The sequence below is a fragment of the Pristis pectinata genome, chromosome 10, assembly GCF_009764475.1.
Source record: "Pristis pectinata isolate sPriPec2 chromosome 10, sPriPec2.1.pri, whole genome shotgun sequence".
In the NCBI taxonomy this organism is placed as follows: domain Eukaryota; kingdom Metazoa; phylum Chordata; class Chondrichthyes; order Rhinopristiformes; family Pristidae; genus Pristis; species Pristis pectinata.
Genome location: NC_067414.1, coordinates 52,638,497 through 52,665,025, shown reverse-complemented (window position 1 = coordinate 52,665,025; position 26,529 = coordinate 52,638,497). Strand labels below are relative to the sequence as shown.

At 39.2% G+C, this 26,529-nt stretch overlaps 1 protein-coding gene across 2 annotated transcripts in view; it reads left to right on the top strand.

The window, feature by feature from the left end:
* ptchd4 (patched domain containing 4) overlaps positions 1 to 26,529 on the top strand; it is a 55,986-nt gene that overhangs the window by 7,525 nt on the left and 21,932 nt on the right. For both annotated transcript variants that reach the window (XM_052024981.1, XM_052024980.1), the window contains exon 2: positions 13,726 to 14,203. In XM_052024981.1, the coding sequence (XP_051880941.1) occupies positions 13,726 to 14,203 (478 nt within the window). The remainder of the gene's footprint in view (positions 1 to 13,725; positions 14,204 to 26,529) is intronic.

The window sequence follows — 26,529 nt, the reverse complement described above, 5'->3', positions numbered from 1 at the left end:
CCACTCTGCCATTCAATATGATTTTTGCCCATCCTGCAGCTCATCCACTTTCCTGCCCAATTCCCGTTTTCTGTAATGGCTAAAAATCTATCAAATATCTTTCAATATATTCTGTAACAAAATATCTGCAGCTTTCTGTGATTTACAATCCAGAGATTTACATCTGCTTAACTATTATAGAAACGTGGCTCAAAGAGCCTCAGGACAGGAAACTCAATGTTCCTGATTATAAGGATTACAGATGAGATAGTGAGGGGGATAATAAGGGAGAGGATAGCAGTATTGATTCAAGAAATAATCAGAGCTGTTAGAAGGGATCATTTGTTAGAAAGGTCATCAGATGAGGCTATGTGAGTTAAATTAAAGAACAGAAAAGAAACAATCACTCTATTGGGACTGTTACTGTTCCCTTCCAAACAATCCAAGGGAAAATGGAAGAGCAAATCTGCAAGCAAATTTTTGACATGTGTAAAAGCACTAGGGCAGTCATGGCAGGAGATTTCAATTACCCTAAAATTAAGTGGGTTACAGTCAGTATAATAGTTATAGAAGGCACAGAATTCCTATTGCATTCAGAAGAACTTTTTAAAGTAGTATATAGCATGCCCAACAAGAGGCAAGGCAATTCTGGATGTAATTTTAGTGAACAAAGCTGAGTAGATTGAAAGAGTATCAGTGAGATCTCATTCTTATGGTGGTGATCTTAATTCATAGAAGAACAAGATTAAATAAGAGCAAAGATGAGGTAAGGTCAATTTTTCTAGACCAAGAAGTGATTGAGCAGCACTGAACAGGGATCAGCTTCTTGAGGGTGTCAGTCTTGGAGCACTGGAAGCCTTTAAACAGGAGATTCAAGGGGTTCAGAGATTGGGCAATCCCACAAAGAATAAGGGTGGAACTGCCCAAACTAGAACCTTCAGGTGACAATTAGCTTAGAGTGTGGGATAGGCAAACAGTAGGAAGCATATACCAGACCACAACAGCTTACTACTCTTCCAAGCTTTCCGTTATATAGAAAACATGGGAGTGAAACTAAGGGAGAATTAGGAAACCAAAGAGAGGTTATAAAAGTAAAATCATGGAAAACCCAAATATGTTTTATTAGAACATAAAGAGCAGGAGGATAACTATGGAAAGAATAAGGCCTACTGGGGATGAAAAAGATAAGTTTTGTGTGGAGGCAGAGTATGTGGGTGAAGGTCTTAATGAATATTTTATATTTGCAGAGGGGGTGTGATGCCAATGTTGTAGTTAAGATGTATTATTGGTTGGGATTAACATAGAAGAACTATTAAAGGGTTTAGTATTTTTGACAATAAACAACTCACTAGGTCTGGGTGAAATATATTGCAGGCTGTTAGAGGAAGAGAAGGGGGAAATTATGGAGACTCAAATTATAATTTTTCAAATCACATTGGCTACAAGCATGTTGGCAAAAAGGTTGGAGGACTACTAAAGTTGTACCATTGTTTAAAGCATGGGGAAAATATATACTGAGTAAATACAGGCCAGTTAATAGTGGGAAAATTATTGGAACCCATTCTAAAGGACAGAATAAACCTTCACTTAGAAAGGCATAGATTTGTCAGGGACATTCAGTATGGATTTAGAGGAATGGAATGTTGTGCCTAGCTTGATTAAATATTTTGAATAGGTAATGCAGAGAGTCGATGAGGGTAGTGCATCTGATATAGACTACATGGATTTTAGCAAGGTTTTTGACAAACTACCATATGGTATGCTGATCGTGCCCAAGGGAAAGTGGCAAATCAAATCTAAACTTGGCTCAGTGTCAGGAAGCAAAGGATAGTGGTTAATGAGTGTTTTAGTGACCAGAAGGCTGTTGCCAGTAGGTTCCACAAGCTTCAGTACATGATCATTTTCTATTTGTAATATATACCAATGATTTAGGTCTAAAGTAAGGAGAGTGATGAAGTAATTTGTAGATGATCCAAAAAAATTGGCCATGCAGTTGTCAGTGAGGAGGAAAGCTTTAGACTGCAGGAAAATATAACTTGACTGATTCTTGGGCAGTTAAATAGTACGCAGAATTTAATGCAAGAAATGTGAGTTAATGCATTTGTGAAGGGACAACAAAACAAGGGAATAAACAATAAATGGGAGAATATCGAGTCCTGTGGAGGAATAGAGACATGTTGGAGTATACAGTATGTTTACAGATCATCAAAGATACTGAGACACGCCATTTAGGTGGTTAAAATGATGTTCCCTTTTTAGCCAAGGCATAGAAAATAAGAACAGGGAGATTACAGAATTTTATGCAACACTAATTTGGCCACAGCTTGAGTACTGTGTGCTGTTCTGGTCATCACATTACAGAAAAAATGTGAATGCACTGGGGAGGGTGCAGAGATATACAAAGGTGTTGCCAGGATGGGAAAATTGTAGGAAAGGGGACAGATTGTTTTCTTAGGATCGGAGGAGGGTGAGGAGAGATGGAATTGCGGTCTATAAAATTATGAATGGCCCAGACAGAGTAATAGAAAGGATCTATTTCTTTGTCAGTGGGGTCAAATACCAGGGGAACTAGCTTTAAAGTAATTGGTTGAGGGATTAGAGGGGAGATGATTGAAGGTTGTTAGGGTCTGGAACATTGCCCAGAAGGATAAGAGAGGCAGGAACACTCATCGCACTTACACAGTAGTAGGATATGTACTTGAAGAGTCCTCACTTGCAGGGCTACAGAACAAATGCTGGAAGGTGAGATTAGGCTGGGCAGCTCTTTTTTACTGGCTGAATGACCTCCTGTGTCATAAATTTTCTATAATTTTATGATTCTCTGATTCTGTTCTAAAGAAATGGCTGGCCCTTTGTCCTGAGATTACATCCCACAGTTTGCAATTTTCCAGAGTGGAGTAATGACCTCTCAGAATCTATCTTGACAGATACTTACAGAATCTTGTATGTCTTAATGAAGTCACCTACTGTTCTTCTGAACTCCAGTAATTCCAGGCCAATCTTATTCAATGGTTCTTCATATGACAATGCTATCATTCCAGAAATCAAATATAGTAAATATAGTAGAAAGATTTCTCTTATACTCGATCCTCCTGCAGTGAAGGCTAATGTGCCACTTACCTTCTGAGTCAGTTGCAGTAGCTGTGTGCTTACTCGCTGTGAATTATGAACCAGCGAACCATAGTCCCTCTGGATACTCACAGTTACTTGTCTCTTTATGCTTTGCAGAACAATAGCATTCAGTGGTGATCCTGCACTTCCAGTTACCTGTCATTTTCATTCTTCATCCCACTTCCACTCTGACTTATCTGTCTGTGGCCCCCTTCATTGATCTAATGTTGGGTAACTGCATCTCCTCTTCATCTGGGCTCGTGCAGCCTTCCAGACTAAATAATACAATTTCGGACAGCTCACTTTCTCTGTTTGTGTCAAAACTGGCCAGTTCTGTTGTGGGTTATCCATCTGCATTTTACATGTTCCTTTGTTCATTTTCTCACTCTCTAACTTTTGTCATTAACCTATCAAACAGATGGCTTCATCAACAGCTTATCACCATGGGAGCAGAGTCCTCGCCCTATCAGAGTTATTTCCTTTGTCCTATCCATCCCTCCCCCACCCTCTCACTTTCCCAGTTCTGACAGAGGGTCTTTCTGTTTCTCTTTCTGTTGACATTCTTTTCATGAATACTTCCTGACCTATTGTGTGTTTCCAGCATTTTTGTTTTTTTTTATTTTAGATTTCCAGTATCTCCAGTTTTTTTAATGTTCAGTTACTTGTTTCCCATTGTTTAAAAATATTCTCTTTATTTACTCTTCCTACAAAATGAATAACCTCTTATCTTCCCACATTGTACTCCATCTACCATCCTCTTCCCCGTTCACCCCACTCACAATGCTTTGCACACTCTTTGCAAGTTCTTCAAAGTTTCCAGTTCAGCGTTGTATGGTTATTGATGGACATGGAAAATGTGGCTTACTTCCATGAAATAAACAGGAAATATATGACTCTCTACGGCTCATTTCCATCCCTTTCGCCTCTCATTTGTGCTTTCACAGATTTATTAATTCCCATCACACTGGCAATCCCTTCATTTTCACAGTTGCTTTGCCATTGTTTTCTTACTTGCATTGCAACGCACATCTTTCTATTTCAATGGTCCACTCAATCCTTACATCCTTTCACTCAGTTGTGTCAGTGTGCTCATTCCATTAACTTTTACCCACTTCTAGCTGTTTCCCTAAGGAAACCAGGGCTCTCTTTCCCTCAGCTGGTTCCCTACTCTGTTCATAACCACATTTCAAATGACGCTGCCTGGCCTGCTGAGTTCCTCCAGCATCATTGTGTTTTTCATCTAGATTCCAGCATCTGCAGTCCTTTATTTCTCTTTCAAATGATCAAGGGCTCTATGCCAAACCTGAAGGTGGAAGAGGTATCACGTGGACTGGGAAAATGCTGATTTAGCAACATTAAGTATTAACCAACTTTAGCTTGATGTTAGTCAACATATTTTACACTTCAAGTTTAATTCTGAAATACTTTGAAACATAAGCCTAGAAAATGCTGTTGGTCAACATAGTGAATATGTTTCTGAACTGTTGCTCTGTGTCCAGTCACAGAAGAGCATAACCCCACAATAGAAGATTCTTATTACCTGAACTGGCCGTGCCCTGTCATGAATCTTCACATACAACAAACAGAGACATGAATGCTTTGAATATCAACTTGTTTTATAATACTCTGCAGAGCAAAATTAACCAACTGTGCCAAACTATGCTTACAAGTGAATTAAATAAACTCACAGACTGATGTTTTCCTGCATCTATTTAACAGCAGGCAAAAATTTTCTTATTCTATGTGTAACATTGTTATTCTCACCAACTACATTTGCAAACAGTGCTTCTTTTTTCAAAGCTGCAGCAACTCTCCACTGTGTGGATTATGTTGGTCAATGCCTGCTGAGTTCATTTGAAAGGAACCATTCAAACAGGCCATCCATGGATTTTTTTTACTATATTTGGTAAAAGGTGTTAATGCCATCCTTTTATCTCAAAGTAATAAAGATAATAATTTGATTATATAAATAAATATATAAACAAAATATATGAATAAAATATATGACTAAAATAAATAAAAACATAAATAAATACATATATAAATAAATAGATAGATAAAATGTAAAAAAAAGATAAATTTGATGGCAAGCTCATTATGATTTGGAAAGTATTGTAATGGCCAAACCACTCTTATTACAGTGGTTCCAAACTAAAAATAAACTGGGAAAAATATGCTATTATGAAACTCTTCCATTATCTTCAGAGTATTTTCCCTAGGTATGCTTTGTTGATGTCTAACTTCATTGATAATAGCACCTTCCATGAGTTTAGGACGTCCCAAGAAACATCACTGCTATTTTTGACGCATAGTGTCACTCTTGTGATGGGGGATGACACCAGCTTGCACACAGCGTGGTCCTGTTAACAGCACTGATGAATTGTGGCATTGCTACATAGAAAGTGGTGCTTGTTGTATTGTTCCATTGCTGTAAAACCGGTCCAAAGAGAACCAGTGTTGGGGTTGTGCTCAAGCATAGGTAAAGCAGTAGACCAGGGACTGGGCTGGATAATCTTTGAGCCATCTGAGACAGCCATCGTGACAGATATCCATCCCCTTCCTTCACTAAAGAGGAAGCTATAGATTTGACTAGCGAAAGCTTAGACCTATACAGAGGCTGCCGCCAAAATACAAGTCTTATCTTTAACTTGCAGCATCCTCTTTCAACACAAGAATCCTCCCAGCCCAACTGTATTTATGAAAGTCACTATCAAACTCCCTCCCATTGATTTTCACTATTCCATCCTGTCATTCCTCCTGCAACCCCTCTGCCCAGGATTTACTCAAAGACCATTGATGATAGTCAGACTGTATGGTTCAGTTAGGTGAACTGTCTGAGGGGAGGCACAGGCACCAGACACAAAAAGTGCTGGAGGAACTCAGCAGGTCAGGCAGCATCTGTGGGAAGAAATAAACAGTCAATATTTCAGGTCGAGACCCTTCATCAGGACTAGAAAGGAAGAGGTCAGAGCCCAGGATAAGAAGGTCGGGGGAGGGGGGAGGACCACATGCAGGCAGGTGATAGGTAAGTTCAGGTGAGAGGTGGGTCCAGGTGAGAGGGGGAAGGTAGGTGAGTGGGGGAGGGGGCAGATGTAGAAGAGGAAAAGGGCTGAAGAAGAAGGAATCCGGTAGGAGAGGGCAGTGAATCATGGAATAGAGGGAAGGAGGTGGGGGATAGATGAGCAGATCATGGGGGGGGGGAGAGGAAAGAGAAGGGGGGAGGGGGGCCATAGAAATGAGGAAAGACAAGGGGGGGAGAGGGAGAAAAAAGGGGGGGAGAAGAAGGGGATTACCGGAAGTTAGAGAAATCAATGTTGAGGCTGTCAGGTTGGAGACTCCCAAGGCAGAATATGAGCTGTTGTTCCTCCAACCTACGTCTGAACTCAACGTGACAGTAGCGGTGGTCATGGATAGATATATCAGTATGGGAGTGGGATGTGAAATTGAAGTGGCTGGGCACTGGGAGAACCTCGTTTTCGCAGCAGACAGAGCGAAGGTGCTCAACAAAGCGGTCGCCCCATTTGTGTCAGGTCTCACCGATGTAGAGGAGGCCGCACCGGGAGCACCGGATACAATAAATGGCACCCTCAGATTCACAGGTGAAGCACTGCCTCACCTGGAAGGACTGTCTAGGGCCCTGAATGTTGGTGAGGGAGGAGGTGTAGGAACATTTTGCACATTTGCAGAGATAAGTGCTGGGAGGGTCATCAGTGAGGAGGGATGAGTGGACAAGGGAGTCACAGAGAGATCGATCCCTGCGGTAAGTGGAGAGACAGAGGGAGGGGAAGATGTGCCTGGTGGTGGGATCCCATTGGAGGTGGCAGAATTTGCAGAGAATAATGTATTGGATATGGAGGCTCGTGGGGCGGTAGGTGAGGACAAGGGGAACCTGTCCCTGTTATGCCGGTGAGGGGGATGGAGTGAGGGCAGATGTGTGGGAAATAGAGGAGATGCGGATGAGGGCAGCATTGATGGTGGTGGAAGGGAAACCCTGTTTACTGATAAAAGAGGACACCTCTGATGTCCTGGAATGGAAAGCCTTGTCAAGGGAACAGATGCAGCAGAGGCAGAGGAACTGGGAGAAGGGGATGGCATCGTGGCAATGACTGGTTGGGAAGAGGTGTAGTCAAGGTAACTGGGAGTCAGTGGGTTTGTAAAAGATGTCTGTGGTTAATCTGTCTCTGGAGATGGAGACAGAAAGATCCAGAAAGGGGAGAGAGGTACTGGAGATGGACCAAGTGAACCTGGGGGCAGGGTGGAAGTTGGAGGCAAAGCTGATGAAATTGATGAGCTTAGCATGGGTGCAGGAAGCAGCCCCAATGCAGTCGTCAATGAAGTAGAAAACGAGTTGTGGAGCATTACTAGTGTAGGCTTGTAGTCTAGAGGTGGAACAGTCCATGTTCCAAGCCTACAAAGAGGGCCAATGAGCGTGATGCGGCTAATATCATCCATATTGGCTTTCGAAAGACTTTTAGGAAAATACCATCAAAAATTCATTAGCAAGGTGGGATGGGATCGCTTGGATTCCAGCAACATGGACACAAAATTTGCTAAGGGAGAGAGACAGAGATGGAAGAGAGTTGAGGTTGCTTTACACTTTGGAAGGTAGATGGTGAATTTCCCCCACCAACACGCCAACCCACGCAACGACTGCTAAAGAACCATTGCTATCTATGCTCGTATTTATGATCTGGCCCTTGACATACATGGAGTAATTTCAAGGTTTGCTAATGATCAGAAAACTCAAAAATGCACAAAATAATGAAACAGGTAGAATCATCTTTCGGAAGACATGGGCTGAAGTGGACCGATGCACAGCAAATTTATTTTATTGCAAGGTAATACTCTTTGAAGAGATGTAGTGTGACCTGTGCACAATGGAACAGAGAGACCCAAGAGACTATACAGTACATAAATCTTTGAAGTCTGCTTAAAAAACAATGTGAGCATCATGAAATATAAACAAGGAACCCTGGAATTATTCAGCAGGTTAGGCTGCATCTGTGGCAAGAGAAAGTGAGTTAGCATTTTCATCAGAACTGGGAATAGAGATAAGGAAGTTTTAAATGCAGATAAAGAAGGGAGGGAAGAAATGAACTGTGGTCAGGAGAGATTAACTAACAAAAGGGGTGATAATATCAAGTCAACAAACTCATTATGGGGACAAATGGCAGCTCAGTGGATAAGTAACTGTTGAAGAATTATGTAAAATTTCAGAGGAAAGTGGAGTGTCTGTTGGAAAACTGGAATAAGGATGCCAGAAAAGTCGACTGCAGAAACTATTGAGCAGAGTGTTGAGTCTGGAAGCCTGCTGGAAGATGAAGTGTTGTTGCATGACCTTACATTGAGTTACATTGGAACAATGTGGGAGTTTGGAAGATAGAGAGAGGTCAAAATGAAAATGGCAGAGGGAATAAAAGTGGAAGGTGACTGGAAGCTGAAGTTCACACTTGTAGACTGAACTGAAACTTCTGCAAAGTGGTCATCATGACAGGGGAGAAAACATTGCGAGCAGTAGATACAGTACGTTAAACTGAAAGTAATACAGGTAAGTTACTGCTTTGTGTGGAACATGTACTTGGGTCACTGGAAAGGAAGACATTATTTCATGGAGACACAAGAGACTGCAGATGCTGGAATCTGGAGCAACAAGCTATCTGCTCGAGGTCAAGCAGCACCTGTGGGGGCAAAGGAATTGTCGACATTTCGGGTTGAAACCCTGCATCAGGACTGAAAGTAGAGAGGGAAGATGGCCGTTGTAAAGAGGGGAAGGGGAGTGGTGAGACAGGAGTTCGAGATGATAGGTGAGCATTATTCCATATCATGTTAACTCTTGGCTCTACAGAACATCATTCACATACAGTATGTTACAAAATCAACAAAATGATGCTAAACCTTTTCAAAGAATGGTTAGGCCCCTGCTGAAGTGCTGTGTTCAGTTCCAGCTATCACACTTTCAGGGAAACTTTAAGGCCATAAAAGAGGTGAACAAATGTTTACCAGATTGGTATCACAAGTAAGCCACTTCAGCCACATTGAGAGAGTGGGGAAACTGGGGTTATCCTTCTTAAAGCAGTAACGGTTAAGGGATTTGATAAGGTTGTGCATGATAATGAAGCATTTTGATAAGAGTAAATAAAAAAAGGAACTTTAACACTGGAAAAGGGATTGGTAAATAAAAAACATACGTTCAAGATGATAGGTCAAAGAACACAGATGATGTGAGGAAATAATTTTATACACAGGAAACTGTGCTCTGGAATGCACTGCTTGAAAGTGTGCTGGCAGCAGGTTCAATAATTATATTCAAAGGCAAATTGCATGAAGTGCTGAAAGGAAAAAAGTAAACAATGGGGCTATAGAGAAAGACCAAGGAGTGAGATGAGCTGGATAGCTCTACCAAAGAGCTGGTAAAGGTACAGTGGGATGAATGGCCTCCAACTGTGCTATATCATTCTGTGAATTGGTGATTTTTGAGGTTAATGTTGTCTAGGATGCCAGGAGAACTCTGTCAATCTCCTTCAGATATTGACACAGGACCTTTTACTTCGAAGTAGAGGTCAGATGGGCTCTTCATTGACATCTTATCTTAAAGATAGTGCAACCTTTGGTTTGTACTGCATTAAAGTGTTAGCCTACATTATCTGCTGAAATCTCTGGGGTCATTTAAATCTTTCAAGTGCTACACTAAACAAAGGCTGACAGAAATGGCATTGAAACATCATTTTTTTTGAGCTAGAGGTCTTCCCTGGTTATGGAAGTTTGGGTATTAATTGGCTAAAAATTGACTTTAACGTAACATCAAAACCAAACAGTGGCTTAAACCAAAAATTACTTCTGGCCAGATTTTTAAAAACTCTGAATGCAGCAGCCCTTTTGTTGAAATAATAGACAGAGGAATGTCAAAAATATGTGCTAAGAGTTCTTTCACTGTAATGGTGGTGCAGCAGTTAGCGCTGCTGCCTCATTCGATTCTGACCTTGACTGCTGTCAGTGAGGAGGATGCATGTGATCATAACGTTTTCCCTGGGTGCTCCCGTTTCCTCCCATGTCCCACAAATGTGTTGATAAGTTAATTAGCAACTATAAATCATGTCTAGTGTGGTTTAATGCCAAAATAAAAAAGAAAAGGGATTTGATGAGCAAAGGGGAGAGAGGGAAATAAGAAGAAGGGGAATGGGACTGAGGGGATTGTTCCCTGAGAGCCATCATGGATTCAATGTGCTGAATGGCCTCCTTCTGTGTGGTTATAAGATAATGCTTTTATAATTCTGTCAGAAAATTTGTTTTTCCTCTAGAAATAAACAAAGTAATTACTAAGAATACAAGTTATTTTAGATTATCATTTCATATTTTCTTATGAAATAGGAGACCATGCAGCCCATTGAGTTTATGCTGGCGCTCAGAGCAATCTCGTCAATCCCATTCCTACTTAGTTCTCCATAACCTACCCATTCACGCATGCCCATTAACAATCCTGGATTCTCCCACCACCCTGCAACACTAGCAGTATTTTAAAGCAGCCAATAATCAGCATGTCTTTGGGTGTGCGGGGAAATTGGAGCACCTGGAGGAAACCCACCCAGTCACAGGGAGAACATGCAAACTCCATACAAACATCAACAGACATTACCTGCAGCACCACAGTGCCATCCAAAGTTAGAGACTGCATGATCTTTAGGAACTGGTGGAGGGGGCTCATTTTGTTTTGTTTGGATGCATTTGTCCGACAAATTCCAATGTGAAGTTTGCCTCTGTTATCATGAATTATTAATTGTCTTTACTTATGGATGTTGACCACTGTAACATAGGCTCTACAATATGGCACTGTAACAAATTAAATCTTCCCCATAAGCATATACTTAAAGTGAGAACTTATTAGAGATTTGAAACAGCTGTGGAAATTTACCTATAAGTAGACCAAGGACCCCCTTTATATGTCTTGGCAATGGACTTTAGCAATATCTAAAAATGGGAAAGTTTGTACAGTTTTATACATTGAATTAAACTCATCATCACCCTGATCCTAAAAGCAATTGTATTTCCATACCTGGGGTGCAGTGTCATAAGTTCTCAAATAAATCCAGGCAGCACTTGCGGGCTGCCCCCAGAACACTCTACGCAAAAGGTGCATTTCACTGTGTGTTTCGATGTACATGTGACGAATAAAGGTATCTTATCTTACTCTCACACTGGGAGAACTCTCCTTATTTCAAAATATGTCAAAATTCCACAAAGAACAAGTAGGCCAGTTAATCAACTGTATATCAATTTGTTGAATCTTAATCTTGAGTTTGCATACAGCTATCAATGGGAGAAAATAGTTGTTCCCTTTCGGTGACTTGATTATTCATTTCTACTCCAGGATTTATTTGTTTTTGCCTTCTGAGTCTCCTGATACTTTTGTAGTTGAGCCCTGCATTTCTCTGTTTGAGTGACTGCTTCAAATCACATAAATTATAATGTTATATTGTTTCAGCAAGTCCAGAGATCGAGAGGAGAATCCATTGTGTGGTTTTGTCATGTGCCTCTGCTTGACTTAGGGAAGGATGAGGAATAATATCACACTACTCTTTTTCTTAGATGTCAACTGATTAGCAGCAGTTCTGATAGCAGTTATTCAGCTGCTTGAGAAGTGAACATAGAAAGTATTTCAACACTTCTCAAGCAAATAATCTGCAGTGGCTGGAAAGCTAACAGTACTGGAAATCTGATAGCTCTGCCCAACCTACGGAGTATTTACAGCATTTTTGTTTTTATTTTAGTTTTTCAGAGCTGCTGTAACTAGTCTGTATATTATAGTTCTCTCCCCTTTTTCACTATCTGTTTTAACTATTTTTGAAAGTCTTTGCAAAGCTCTTTATTTTATATGTACTGCCCATCAAATACATGTCACATATATGTTTAAACAATTTTACAAAAGATCTGCACTTAACACAAACAGCTTGAATCTCAGACATTAAAGGCAAATATATTGATTAAAATGTTTGACTGTCGTATTAATTTAAATTCAGATGTCATATCTTTGGGCAAAACTGATTCTTAATCTCCTTTGTAACATGAGAAAAAAAATGCTAAGCTACATCCTGGAAAAAAATATTTTGTCTGTTTGATTGAGTTCTAGTAACTTTCTCTCATGCCCTTTTTCCAATTAAAATTCTTCTGTTTTATTGGCCATAACAACATGTAATGTTAGCAAGAAAGTTAAATATTATTCTAAAACATGAGCAAACTACCATGGTGATTCAAACATTGACAATCATAATGCTGATTGTCTACATTTATAATTGTGCTTCAATATTATTTGAGAAGCACCCCAATATGCTCTATTTGAGAATGATTCAATTCTTGGCAGTCCATGTCTTTCTTGAACAAGACAGTTAATTTACAGCATTTCTGATTGCTAATGCCAGAATGACAATGCGGGACGATACCTCTTGGGTATCAATGAACAGAGGAGCATTTAAGTTTTCTAAGTCTCATAAATATCTGACAATCTTAAGCTTGCCAATTTGTAAACTTGGCAACACCCTCATTAAAATAGTTTGGAATGAGACTGTGAAAATGCTTCATTGAAAAGTTCATAACACTCCTTAAATTTAATTTTGCACTTGTGTGTCCAAAGCACATTAACCAAATTTTATATATTATATACAAATGTATAACGAAGAACATTCTGGTTAGCCACAAAATTGTGTTTTCTCAACACAGCTGCACAGTACTGCTACTCCACAGACATACACAATTTTATTTGTTATATTAGTGGCTCAAAGTTATGATACCAAAATAGTTTTAAACTTCAGGTGACATTATGCATCTTTCCATCATTATCAGCATACTGGTTTCTGTAAAACACACTTTACATTTGGGAGTCCAATTCTGCCATTGAAAATGTGTTGGGGCAGGAATAATATTTGCCAATCTGCTCCCAAATTCTTGGGACAAAACTATTGTATGTTGGAAGTGGCTGTTCATGATTTACCCACCAGCAGACGACCTAACCAATAGGTCATGTGAAATGCAACTAAGGCACCTTGTCATTCTTTAGGGAGAGCAGTTCAAGTTTGACAGTCTGCATCACCTTGGTTGGTGTCCCCTTTGTCATTTATTAATTCCTCAATGGCGGTTGAGATATGATCTCAGTATTAATGCTAGTATGTTTATTTTATGTAAGAATACTTAGTATTGAGCATACATACTAGACAGAACTGGTGATTCTGGGATAGCCTGGAATCCCACCAGAGGCATTATGATGGTAGTTAAGGAGAGAAATGACTTCTCTCATCCTCTCATCAGAATTTATCAATGATGTCAGAAAGAATGTCCCAGGAAGTGGGTTATTCCCTAAATTCTTCAGTAGCCCAGAATATACAGAGTGCATGATAAAACTACTGCATAATTTCTAGAGTCACTCTTATGCTATTGCAGCATAAAACCAGAATTAATCATTCTTCCAAGGGTCAGTATTTTTTGAATTATTTATTTTTTTAAATCTCAGCTTGATAACACTAAAATCCCAGTGTTTTAGTAATAGTGTAATACTGTTAATAATTTAGCTGAAATATAATTAATGAAAAATTGTACAAACTTCATGAATTGAAAGATAACGTTCATTTAATCCTTTTATCATTAAAGGACGGCAGGGTGACGTTTATTGGGCATCAGCTTGGAGGAGTGATCTTCATCCCCAACAGCAGAGAACACCAGGTTAAATCAGCCAGCGCAGTGCAGATCACCTACTACCTACAAAGCTATGGTTCTGCTTTACAAGATATTGCAGAGAAATGGGAAACTGAATTCTGTCAGCTCATGCTTAAATTTCAACAGGAGCACAGTGATCTGAAGCTGTACCCTCTGACGTCTTCTGGTCTATGGAAGGACTTCTATAAGACCAACACTGTGGCCAGAACGGAGGTAGTGGTAAGCCTAGTGTTGGTTCTGATTGCTGCCACTCTCACCAGCTCAATGAGGGACTGCCTTCGCAGCAAACCCTTTCTAGGACTGCTGGGAGTTATCACAATCTGCCTTTCCACTGTGACTGCAGCAGGGATATTCATCAGCACTGATGGCAAATACAACTCCACTCTACTGGGAATCCCTTTCTTTGCCATGGGTAATTATTGCTCCAAAACCTCTCTTTCATAAACCATAGTTTTATTGTGTATGTTTTCAAGAATACTTCTGTGAAGCTTATTGCTCCTTTATTAATGATATGAAGTAAACTTTATAAAGTTGTATTAAATGTACTCTTATGTTTAAAATGCTGGCTATCTCTGTGAATATTTGAACATGTGCATTGACAGAAAAGTTTAACTGTTCAGTTACTTGGCCAGATGCAGACCAGCATTAGATAAATAGTATACAGGAAAAAATCCAATAGGCAATGAGGATTTAGTTTTAGATCTACATGTACCATGACATACCTTTGTTTTAACTCAGTCTAAAATGGATGTAAGTTTAAAAATATAATCTGAAAAGTTCACCATAAAGAATTCAAGGAAAGTTTATAAAACCAGTTAAAGCACGGAGACTAAATGTCTCACTGCTTCTTTTTACAATTTTTCTTCTTCCTGTGATTATAAAGGATAATCTTTGATAGAGGAAGAAGACTGTTGGAGGGAAATGTAAGCCTCACGACTGCTTTTTTATAATGTGTATTCAGGAAAGCCAGATTTAATAAACAGCGGAGAATACATAGGGATCAAAATTAATAGGATAGGTTGAGCGAGCCAGGGCTTTTCTCTTTGGAGAGAGGGAGGACGAGAGGGGCTTGGTAGAGGTGTACAGGATGATAAGTGGCATAGATCGAGTGACAGTCAGAGACTTTTTCCCAGTGTGACAATGGCTAACATGAGGGGGCATAATTTTAAGGTGGTTGGAGGAAGGTGTAAGGGATATGTCAGGGGTAAGTTTTTTACACAGAGAGTGGTGGGTGCATGGAACACACTGCCTGCAGAGGTTGTGGGGGCAGATATATTAGGGACATTTAGGAGAGCCTTAGATAGCCACATGAATGATAGAAAAGTAGGGGGCTATGTGGGAGGGAAGGGTTAGATAGATCTTAGAGCAGGATAAAATGTCGGCACAACATTGTGGGCTGAAGGGCCTGTACTGTGCTGTAGTGTTCTATGTTCTATGTTCTAAGTCCATTTTAAGGATTACAGCTTACAGTTACTTGGTGTCATTGGGTGATAGTGAATTGGCAACCTCTGCATGATTTTTGTGCCTGTAGATTGCTGACATATTGTTGCCTGTTTAGTGATTCCACCCTAGATGACTTTCATCCCTTCTGCCTGTAGGAAAGGCACAGAAAAATGAATCATAGAAGTTTCCACTTCTACAGTAATAGCTTCACTGGTGATCTACAGCTGGTTTCATTGAGAATACATTATCTCCTTTATGGTAAACGGGTAGACAGTTTTCCTAGGGCTGGAAAAAGTATTCAGCAGGTTTTTCTACCCATTAATAATTTGATTTTCCAGCCATTAATTAAAGTAAGAGGGTTGTCAAAATCGCCACCACTTACTAACTATATTTATGTATGTAAAAGGCCAGACAAACCTATTTTTATTTATTGAAACTCGGACTTCTAATTGTCTGATCCGTGCTCTCTTCTATTTAGAATGGCTATGAAATTTAACTTGTGGCAGGATAAAAGGAACCACTTTGTACACTTTAATAATAATGCTCCCTGTAAGCAGCATTATCTTTTGAGGTTTCACCAACGTTTTGCAAAGCTGGCAAATTCTCCCAGTGTAGCAAGGCTCAATGCAAATAAAATTATACTTAAATTATCTATTCAAGATCAGCTGAAAAAAATTGAATGTGTTTCAATCCAGTGCCCACATTTGGCCACACTGCTTTCACAGACTCTAAATTCGCCTTTAGGTAGTCTCATCCCCTATCCCTTACCTACAATAGTAATTCCTATTCTTTTACAATAAAAAATATATGGGAAGAGCAAAAAGTAAGTCCTCCTTTGTTAAGATTAGATTTACTTGCTAGGTGTCCCCAGTTAACTCTCCCTGTTGCGCAATGTGTTTCACATGTTTCACATAAGAATAGGAAGAAAGCAGCAATGCAGCCACAAAGATTTTTGCATCATTGATGCGGTTACCCAGTCAAATTATTTCAAAGGCATTTTGCCCTTGTCTTAAAGAATTACAAATTCCCCATGAACATCCATAAAGCCTCGCATACTAAAAATGGCTGAGCATGTTACACTGGGAAAATGTAATCTTATGGTGTCCATTCAGACTTCAACTCAGCAAAGGAATTTAGTTTAAGAAATTATAGAAAATGTCACCAGTAACCCATGAATAGTTGGTAGATCACTGGTTCACTCCATTAATCCATTTTCACAGCAAATGCATTTGATTAAGAACACTGCACAGTGTTCCTTGTCTTAGTGAATCTCAGCCAAGAGTACTGCTGGACGTGCTCAAATCACAAGGTTTGGAGGCATGGGTATCAAAAATATGAGGGCATAGCTGTAAGGTGAGAGGAAGGAGTTTTAAAGGGGATTTCAGGGGAACATTTTTTATATACAGAGAGTGTATCAATACATTTAAGAGCCATTTAGTCAGGGAGTTAAATAGGCAAGGCATAGAAGGATACAGACATAATGTACACAAATGGGATTAGTGTAGATGAGCCAAAAAGATCATCATGGACGTGATGGGCTGAAGGGTCCATTTCTGTGCTGTACAACTCTATGACTCTATGACAACATTCATTTGTATAAAAGTAGCTGTTCATCATTTCCTCAACAACATTGGCAGTTTCCTTAAATCAAATGAAAGCACATGGGAATGCAGATGTGCTTATTTCCTTAACAAGCATTCATTTCAACTATCAACAAAAAAAGATCACTCATTATTCTGAGAAGTGTCCTTATTGTCGACCCTGAATCATTCCAAAGTTCCGAGGAATGACCTCCTTCTCCTGCAGCCCAGAAACTTCACTCAGTATCAACTATCAGAAATTATTTATTTTTGTGGCTTCATAGTACACTTTTAACAAACTTAATAATTATTATTCTCCTACAATGATTGGAACTATTATTAATATTGCATGAGGTGGGAAACTACTTCAAGTCATTTTAATGCAAACAAATACTAAGATTTCCTAATTCAGTTTCAGTATACTTGAAAAGAAAATTCCCAGAAAGTTACAGTAGAATATCTTGTAGATTATATCCAACCTGTGAAGGCAAAGAAAAAAAGACATACTTACTGTATATAATGCCTTTTATTGTCTTTACAAGATGTCCCAAACCACTTTACTACAATACTTTAAAGTGCAGTCACTTCAGTAATGTCAGAAATATTGCAACTAATTTCTGCCTAGTAGCTCTCACAAGCATTAATGTGATCATGACCAGAGTGAATGATAAGTATTCATCAGGACATCAGAGAACGTGCCTGATTATACTCATATAATCAGCTCCTTGGCTGCACAGTAAAGGTTCATTATACTATTGGGATCGGGAATTAAACAAGTTTAACATTTTTCAATCACATTGCACCAATCAATAATTAGTACTTTTCTTAAAATGAGAATACGTATTTTACGCATTTGCTACATTTCATGTTAACAGTTTTGTACAAGGTTTTTAAGAATTGAAACACATAATTGACTCTCGCGCACTATCAAGTCACAATAATCTACTAACCATTGAAAATCACTGTATGTAAATTAACTTTTCTGCTGCAAAATTTCACTATTTGGAAGCTTATTTTAAGAATTCAATAATTCTTTACAATTGTACTAGATTTCGTGTAGGTTTGAAAACAACATCTTGGCGTGGAAATATTTTTAGGCAGTCCCTTGAAACTGAGAATGACCTGTTTCCTCTCCAGTTTAGTGAGTTCCGACATGGCTGCTGAGGCCAATGTGGAAACCTTTACTTTTGTCACAGTGGGGCAGGGTGGGTTGGTGGGTAGCTTCTAATCTTATCTTTGTCTGGCAGTTAATAAGACTTCTACAGACTATTGCCTTTCCATCAATCAGCATGTTCATAATTTCCTTGCCTGCACATTGCAGTGCAGAAGTACTGGATGTGTTGGGGGTTAGATGCTGGTACATCTGGCCTCTCACTTTAGGAGCAGTTCTGGATTATCCTGAGCTTTGGCCCCTCAGCTTTCATGGCTGGAGTATATTGTGTTGTCCCATTCATTTGAAAAGGTAAGTCTAGGTTAAGATTTTTTATTTCATATTATATTTTTAACGAATTTACAATAGTTTAAATGATTTGGAATTTTTTTGCTTTTACTTTTGAAGTATTCTAATTTTTTAGCTTATTAAATATATTTCTACTATATTTAAATATCTCTGGCTACCAGAGACATTTATGGACAGTTGAAAAGGCCTTTGATAGTATGAGTTGTCATTAGGCCAATACCAGCAGGCCAGTCACCACTCAGTGACCACTCCCATGCATGGGACGACCATGGCAACAAGGGTTCAAAGGTGTTGGGAGGCCTGCAGCTGCAAAAGATAAGTGACACAGTGACTAGCACAGAGGTATACTCAAGGCACAACCACCTAGAGTACAATTTAGACTATTATTTTCCTGTTGAATGGTTTTCTAAGCAGTACTTCTGCTTAGTGTGATAATAAAAACTCACCTACATCTCATGAACCAAATCATAAGATTTTGGGGTACTTTATAATGGGTCTAATGAGTAAGTAGCTTAAATTTAGGTAACTTCCAATAACGTTCTCATGATTCCATTTGAGAAGACTGCAAACAATGAAACATATGTAGGAGCTAAGAATTAAGTGTGTGGAAATCCTGAAGTTGCTGTCAATTTCACAGTATAATGACAGTAAAAGCAATAGTTTTACTGATAATAAAATCATTAAAATGTTTCAGGATTGCACTGTTTAATTCAAGTATAAGGGTATCAGCTGCAGTTCAATTTGCTTGATACAATTCAAGAGCAATGGCAAGTTAAAAATTAACCATTCGAGACCCAGGCTTGGTTCTGCCTACTGAATTACATGCAATATTTTCCCATCACTTCTTCTGCGCTTCAGTAACTCTGCCTCACAGATAACAAAGCTACATATATGTCAAAGCAGTGGTATAAGTTTCCATTTTAATTTCAGACCTCTAGTCTAGTAAGTAAAAGTGCTTGGATATTGGCCAACCTTCAGTCAATATCATCGCAGTATGAATTAGTGCAACAACTTTGGTAGCTGAAACTTCATAAAGTCATGAAATTGGTTTTGCCAGTCATCAATTTTCTTTGTGAAAAATTTTAGCTATTTAATATTGAGATAGTATTCTACGGCTGTTCATTGACCATGGAACTACTAACATTTACTTAAGTATTCACACTGAATGATTAACCTACATTATTACATTCCCCATGTATTAATATTTTCACAGTTCTTTAAATTAATTATCCAAACATTTTCAGACAGGATTATTAAAGTGACAGGACAAACATTTTTGCTTAGGTACTGCACATTATCGAAAAACATTAAGAGCAGTTAAAATTTTATGATGGTTACAAAATGTAAAGATTAAGTCCTCCAGTACTTCCATTAGCCCCTGGTCATAAGTCTCAGCAGTGCCAGCTTTTGACACCAGATTGAAATTCATAACAGACTGAAACAAACCATTTAGGATAGATGACACGGAATGGAACAAAAGTAATTAATGTTTGACACTCAATGGGTCTAAAATAAGGGTCCGACTACCCAGTTGTTGATTGGTTATGTAAACTGACACATCTCATTTCAGATGCTAAGATAATATTTGATCTTGGAATTTATAGCTTCACCTGAACTTTCAGATCAGATGATTATTTTGCAATCCTTACACTCCAAACTCTTACTTTACTTTGTGGCTCATTTAATGGAAGTTGGAGGCCAAGACACTTCAAGGAATTGATGCATGTTAAAGTCTACTAAAAGATCTATAACTGGTGAATTATTGTGTCTGCTCTGGGCAAAGGCCAATCCATAACGAAGTGTGGCAGAGCCAGGGCTTGTATACATCGAGAATTCCTTTATTCCCTACCAGTGCCAAATTTATCTGTGGACCTTGGTATAACCAAAGTTAGCTTGGCATCAAATAATAGGCAGCATCAATTTACTTGATCAGTTGCTGGAATTATTATGACGAAGCCCAGTGTTCAATCCCTAATGGTCAAATTTTCTAAATTTGACTGGCCCATTGTCCTTTCCATATCAGTGTGTGGAATTTCACCCATTTGGAGGAGCAGTTGAGTTCCTGTCCCTAAGTGTTCTGCAAGTCAAACACTTTGCCAGATACCTGAATAGACCTCCCCTCCAACCCACTTCTACAACACTGATACAACCTTAGCCAAACATCACTTATGAGTCATTTATCCAAATGTTCAACCTAATTTGTCTATTTCGGGTACCAATAGGAAATCACAGGCATATTCCCCAAAACATTTAAAAATTGGATTGAAATGAAAATGAGACTTTGAGGAATAAAGCTCAAATACAAACCTCATACGAGAGTCAAATAGTTTGAATTCATACCAAATGTATAGTCAAATATTCCAAGCATGAACAAAATTATTTTACATTTATTTAGGCGGATTATGGCCCATTTCCCAGGTGCCACTTATTTTACTTTTTTTTCCCTCAATCATCTGAATGAAACCAAATTGTTTCTTGCAGACGGTAGCTACTCAGTGCTGACTAATTACACCCTTTCTATAACTACACAGGGGCAAAAACTAGATGCAATGAGGCCTCTGAAGAAAGCAAGAAATTTACAAAGTATTCCACTGAGGTTTTCAAGAATATGGTGACACAGCTTGTAGAGCTAGTGCCTCACAGCACTGTTGACCCAGGTTCAATGCAGATCTACGGTCTGTCTGTGTGGAATTTAAACATTCTCTCAGTGTGACCGTGGGTTTTCTCTGAATTCTCAGGTTTCCTCCCACATCCCAAAGGTTGGTATGTTAGTTGTCTACTGTAAATTACTTCTAGTATGTAGGTGAGTGATAGAATCTGGGGGGAGCTGATGAGAATGTGGGAATGAGATTAGCATAGGATTAGTAGAAGTGGGTGCTTGATGGCTGGTACAGCCTTGGAATGAAAAAGGGCCTGCTTCCATGCTGTGTTGCTCTATGATTCTAACAAATTTGGAAGATAGATAAGAGATGCTTTACAAGATGATCTCCAGGACCTATTAGGATCATCTTTTGCTTCTGCTTGTTTCATCACTCTTCTATGCAAAGAGGTTTGACCATAGGAAGGAAGAACATCCCAGAATCAGGACCAGAGGAGGAAAAGGCACTAAATTTTCAATGCAGCCAGAAAGACTGAATCATAAATTATCTTACAATGGAAGCAGGCACCTTAGCCGGTTTTTTAACCAGCATGCCTCCTCACTGCCTTTTTAAGAATACTTTCTGTGCAGATGGCACAGCATCTTCTGCACCTCCTAATCCAACCTTAAGTGATGTATTGAGACAAAAATCAAATAGATTTCAATTCAGGGTATTACTCTGTATCCTTTGTCCATGTTCTCTTAGTGCTGCTGTCTTCTACACGTGATCTGACCCCAAGGCATTGCTTTCTGATCATCTCTCTCAATTATTTTCCTTTTATTGTGTCCCTTCACAATGTCCACTAACTCATGGTCAAGGCGTATGATCTTGTTATGAAGGATATATCAAGAAAGAAGGAAACATGACCCATGGATTCCCTGCTTGGTTATATTTTTTACCACCAGTCACACCAGAGCACACAAATGATGGAGTGGCTCTTATCTCTAAGTGACAACTTGGCTCTCATCTCTACTCTTCTGGCATCTTCTCCTCATGTCTGACTCCCTCTGATCCATTTTTCACACATTTTATCTCAAGTTCTCATCAGCTCTTGCACTGTCAAAATTTAAATCTAATTATTTTACTGAATTTGTCATTGAGGAAACATCCATTTTGCTAGATGCTTAAGTTTACCTGCCCTTTCTGCCTTAACTCGTGCATATTGATATTTTAGGTACTGGAAGTCCCAAGGCAGGAACATAAATTGAGAAACTGAAAGAATTGATACAGCAAGAAAAATAATTCTTTTAGAAAGACAGACTTCTATTACTCATTAACGTTCCACAAGGAACATACAGAACCATTGTGGAAGTCAATTTTAAATATCTTGACAGCAACAGAGACTTTGAAAGATGTTCCATTGTTTCAAAAGTGCAAGTTCAATATGCATCCGTAAGGATGGGACCAGTAAAAAGGTGCATTTATACTTTGGTGCCACTCTAATAACTGCAGCCGAATGTTATGATAAAGTGGTAATTATCTGGAGAGCTAGACTAAGGGGACTCACTGAATAAGACTACATATCACTCGGGATCAGAAGGCAAATCTCATCTGTTGGTAATCTAATTACTATTGCACTGAGCATCTGGAATCACCTTAAATGGTCCTTAGAATGAAGTTCAGTCACTTTCACCATGCTATAATGCACAAGACTATGGTTTCCATTTGTTTAATTAATGAGAAGCAAAGATTTTTTAAGTTGTTCAGATCATCATCAATAATTTGGGTTTTTTCTATACATTGCTGTCAGCACAATTGCTGGACAAGTGTTTAATGCATTCATATCACATTCTTCTAGAGCACCTATATTAATCAAAATGATAACTTGATTATTTTAAATATGTTTCCTCTGAAATAGTAAGAACATGAAAGTAATATAACATTTTTGAGAGAATATTTGCTAATATCGTCAGAATTTCTATGCTGCAGGGCTGCAATTCTCTCAGTGTTGTTCCCATTTTCATGCGGCAGCTCATTACAATTGCCACCACTATTACTACCACCATTATAAGTACCAGTACCACTACTCACTTCCATCACATGCTGTTTAAACATTTTGTAATCAACTTTCTTATAACTGTGTTGAAATTTTATGTGCTATTTCATTTGAGGCCACCATTGATAAATTTGCTGCATTAGCCAGTTTATTATAATCTGATACATCAGGTAGGTCACAACAGTTTAATTTGCCAAGTAGAACATATTTGTCATTTTCCCACTGGTAAACAGAAAACAATTGCAGATAGCTTATAATAAAAACTCAAAATGGTGGAAACACTCAGCGAGTCAGAGAGCATCACTGGAAAAAGAAATATATTTAACATTCATGTCAATAACATAACAATTCACCCTGAACCCTTATTGACCTGAAACATCAACTCTGTTTCTCTCACCAAATATATAACCAGCCCTGCTGATTATTTATAGCACTTCTGTTTTGATTTCAGATTTACAGCATCTTTAGAATCTTTCTTTTTGAGATTGCCAGCATTTCTTCCAAGTGGATGGGTTCTTTAAAATGGGAACCGTGATTGAGGGAATTTGTGTTGACATCAAAGCACTGAAAACAATCCTTGGCATGCCTAAATGAAAAATGTGTAATCTGATAAGTATGCAAGTGGAATTGAATCAATTCAAATATATAATTCTTGCACTCGTAAGAATCTGCAGCAACCTTGACACTTTGAAGTATTTTATATAGCAGGCCCGGTGAACTGCTAAAGGATCAACAAAAGCATCTTGTAGAACCTGGGAGTTTGAGACTTTCACTTAACCAGTCTACCTGGGAGAATCGCAGCCACAGAACTGAAAGTATATTCATCCAATGTTTATTGATCTGCATCAGCTTCTGTTACAACAATACCTCCGTTCAAAACTTCTTGTCCATGAGAAGCATCTTTCCAAGGCCGTTCCCTATCTCTATCCCCATAATATCCTTCAGCCCTGCAACCTTTTGAGATCTGTGCAAATCCCTTCTAATTCTTTCCTTTTTGAGCTTCACCAATTTCCTTAACACCTGCCCCTCCTCGTCCCCTCCCCTCAGTTGGTAGCTGAATCTTCAGTTGCCTAGATCTTAATCTTTACATCAGAATATAAGTAAATAGAAGCAAGAATAGGCCACTCGACCCCTCAAGCCTGCACTGCCATTCAATATGAATATGGCAGATCCACTCCAGGCCTCATCTTCTCTTCTGTTCCAGTTCCCCATAGCCCTCAGTTGGTAACTTGATAAATTGGTAAATTGGTTTATTATTGTCACATGTACTGAGGTACAGTGAAAAACTTGTCTTGAAAAACTTCATGTAGATCAATTCATTACAACAGTGCATTGAGGTAGCACAAGGTAAAACAATAACAGAGTGCAGAATAAAGTGTAACAGTTGCATAGAAAGTTCAGTGCAGGTAGACAATAAGGTGCAAGGTTATAACGAGGGAGATTGTGAGGTCAAGAGTCCACCTTGTCGTACTAGGGAACAGTTCAATAGTCTTATAACAGTGGAATTGAAGCTGTCCTTGAGCCTGCTGGTACGTGCTTTCAGGCTTTTGTATCTTCTGCCCAATGGGAGGGGGGAGAAGAGAGAATATCTGGGGTGAGTGGGATCTTTGATTATGCTGGCTGCTTTACCAAGGCAGCAAGAAGTGTAGACAGACTCTGTGGAGGGAAGGTTGGTTTCCATGATGTGCTGAGCATTCTGCAGTTTCTTGTGATGCTGGGCAGAGCGGTTGCCATACCAAGACATGACACATCTGGATAGGATGCTTTCTATGGTGCATCAACAAAAATTGGTGAGAGTCAAAGGGGACATGCCACATTTCTTTAGTCTCCTGAGGAAGTAGAGGCGCTGGTTGTGGCAAGGGTCAGGACTGCATGGAAGATGTGAAATTGCCCACAGCACCATATGCCATTTGTAACCACAAATTCCTTGGCTTCCTTGGCTGTGGCATCAACATGGTTGGATGTTGATTCCCTGATCTTTAAAAATTTTATCTATTTCCTCTTCAAATGCCCCCAATCAGTGTGGGGGTAATACCCGCTTGTCTCCACAAACCCGCAGGGTAGAGAATTCCACAGATTCACCACATTATGCACCTCAGTTTTAAATGACTACTTCCTAATCTTGTAAATATTTCGACTTATTGAATTTAAGTCTCAAACTCTGTCTGTCTCTTCCCATCACTGAGCTGCTCCTTGGATCCTTTTCAATGTTCAAGCTCTTGACAGCCCTTCTAATTGCTCCTGTGTAAAATTTGTTTGATAATCATGTTTTATGTTCTACTGCCGTACAATTATGAGCTGTTATATTGTTTAAACTTCAAGATTATGTTGCACACTATTCTGATAATTTCTCAGGATATGGATGAAGCTGGCAATTCCAGCATCTATTGCCCATCCTAAATTACCCTCAAGGTGGTTATGGAAATCCATCTTATTGAATCATTGTGATCCTTCTGATGAAGGTACTCCCAGTGTTGTTAGGGTTGGGAGTTCCAGGATTTAGACTCAGTGATGATGAAGCATAGAGTCATACAGTATAGAAACAGGCCCTTCTGCCCAACTGGTCCATGCCACGTATATGTGTCACTGCAAAAGTGGCAGGTAGAGGGATCTTGAAAGTAGATCTGGGGGAGACTCAGCCCTTACTGTTGTCTAACAAGTATGAAGTGCTTGTTCCTTGTTTGGGCAAGGGTGAGAACTGCATGGAAGATGTGAAATTGCCCACAGCACCATATGCCATTTGTAAGCTAGACCCATTTGCAGATGTTTGGCCCATATCCCTGTAAACCTTTTCTATCCATGTACCTGTCCATGTCTTTTAAATGTTGTGATTGTACCTGCCTTAACCACTTCCCCTGGCAGCTTGTTCCATATACACATGAAGTTCAGTCACTTTCAGCATGCTATAATGCACAAGACTGTGGTTTCCATTTATTTAATTAATGAGAAGCAAAGATTTTTTTAATACATATCCCCCTGCATGAGGAAGTTGCCCCTCGTGTCCCTTTTAAATCTTTCCCTTCTCACCTTAAACCTATGCTCTTTAGTTTCTGATTCCCTTCCCCAGGGAAAAAGACTGTGTAATTCACCCTATCTATGTCCATGATGATTTTGTATACCCCTATAAGGTCACTCCTCTGTCTCCCATGCTCCAAGGAATAAAGTTCGAGCCTGCCCAATATCTCCCTGGTCAGGTCAAGTTCTCCCTAGACTCAAGGGCCTGGCAACATTTCCGTAAATCTTCTTTTCACTCTTTCCATTTTAATGATGTCTTTCTAATAATAGGGTAACCAAAAATGTTCACAATACTCCAGTTGTGCCCTCATCAATGTCTCATACAACTGCAACATAACGTCTCAGTTCCTATACTCAATGCCCTGACTGATGAAGGCCAGCATGCCAAACACCTTCACCACCCTGTCTACCTGTGACAGCACTTTCAGAGAAGTATGTACTTGTACTCCTAGAACCCTCTGGAAAGTACTACTCTGGTTTGACTTCCCAAAATGCAACACCTCATACTTATCTGAATTGAACGCCATTTGCCATTCTTTGGCCCACTTACTTAGCTGATCAGGATCCCACTGTAATTCTTGAAATCTTTCTTCAATGCCTATGATA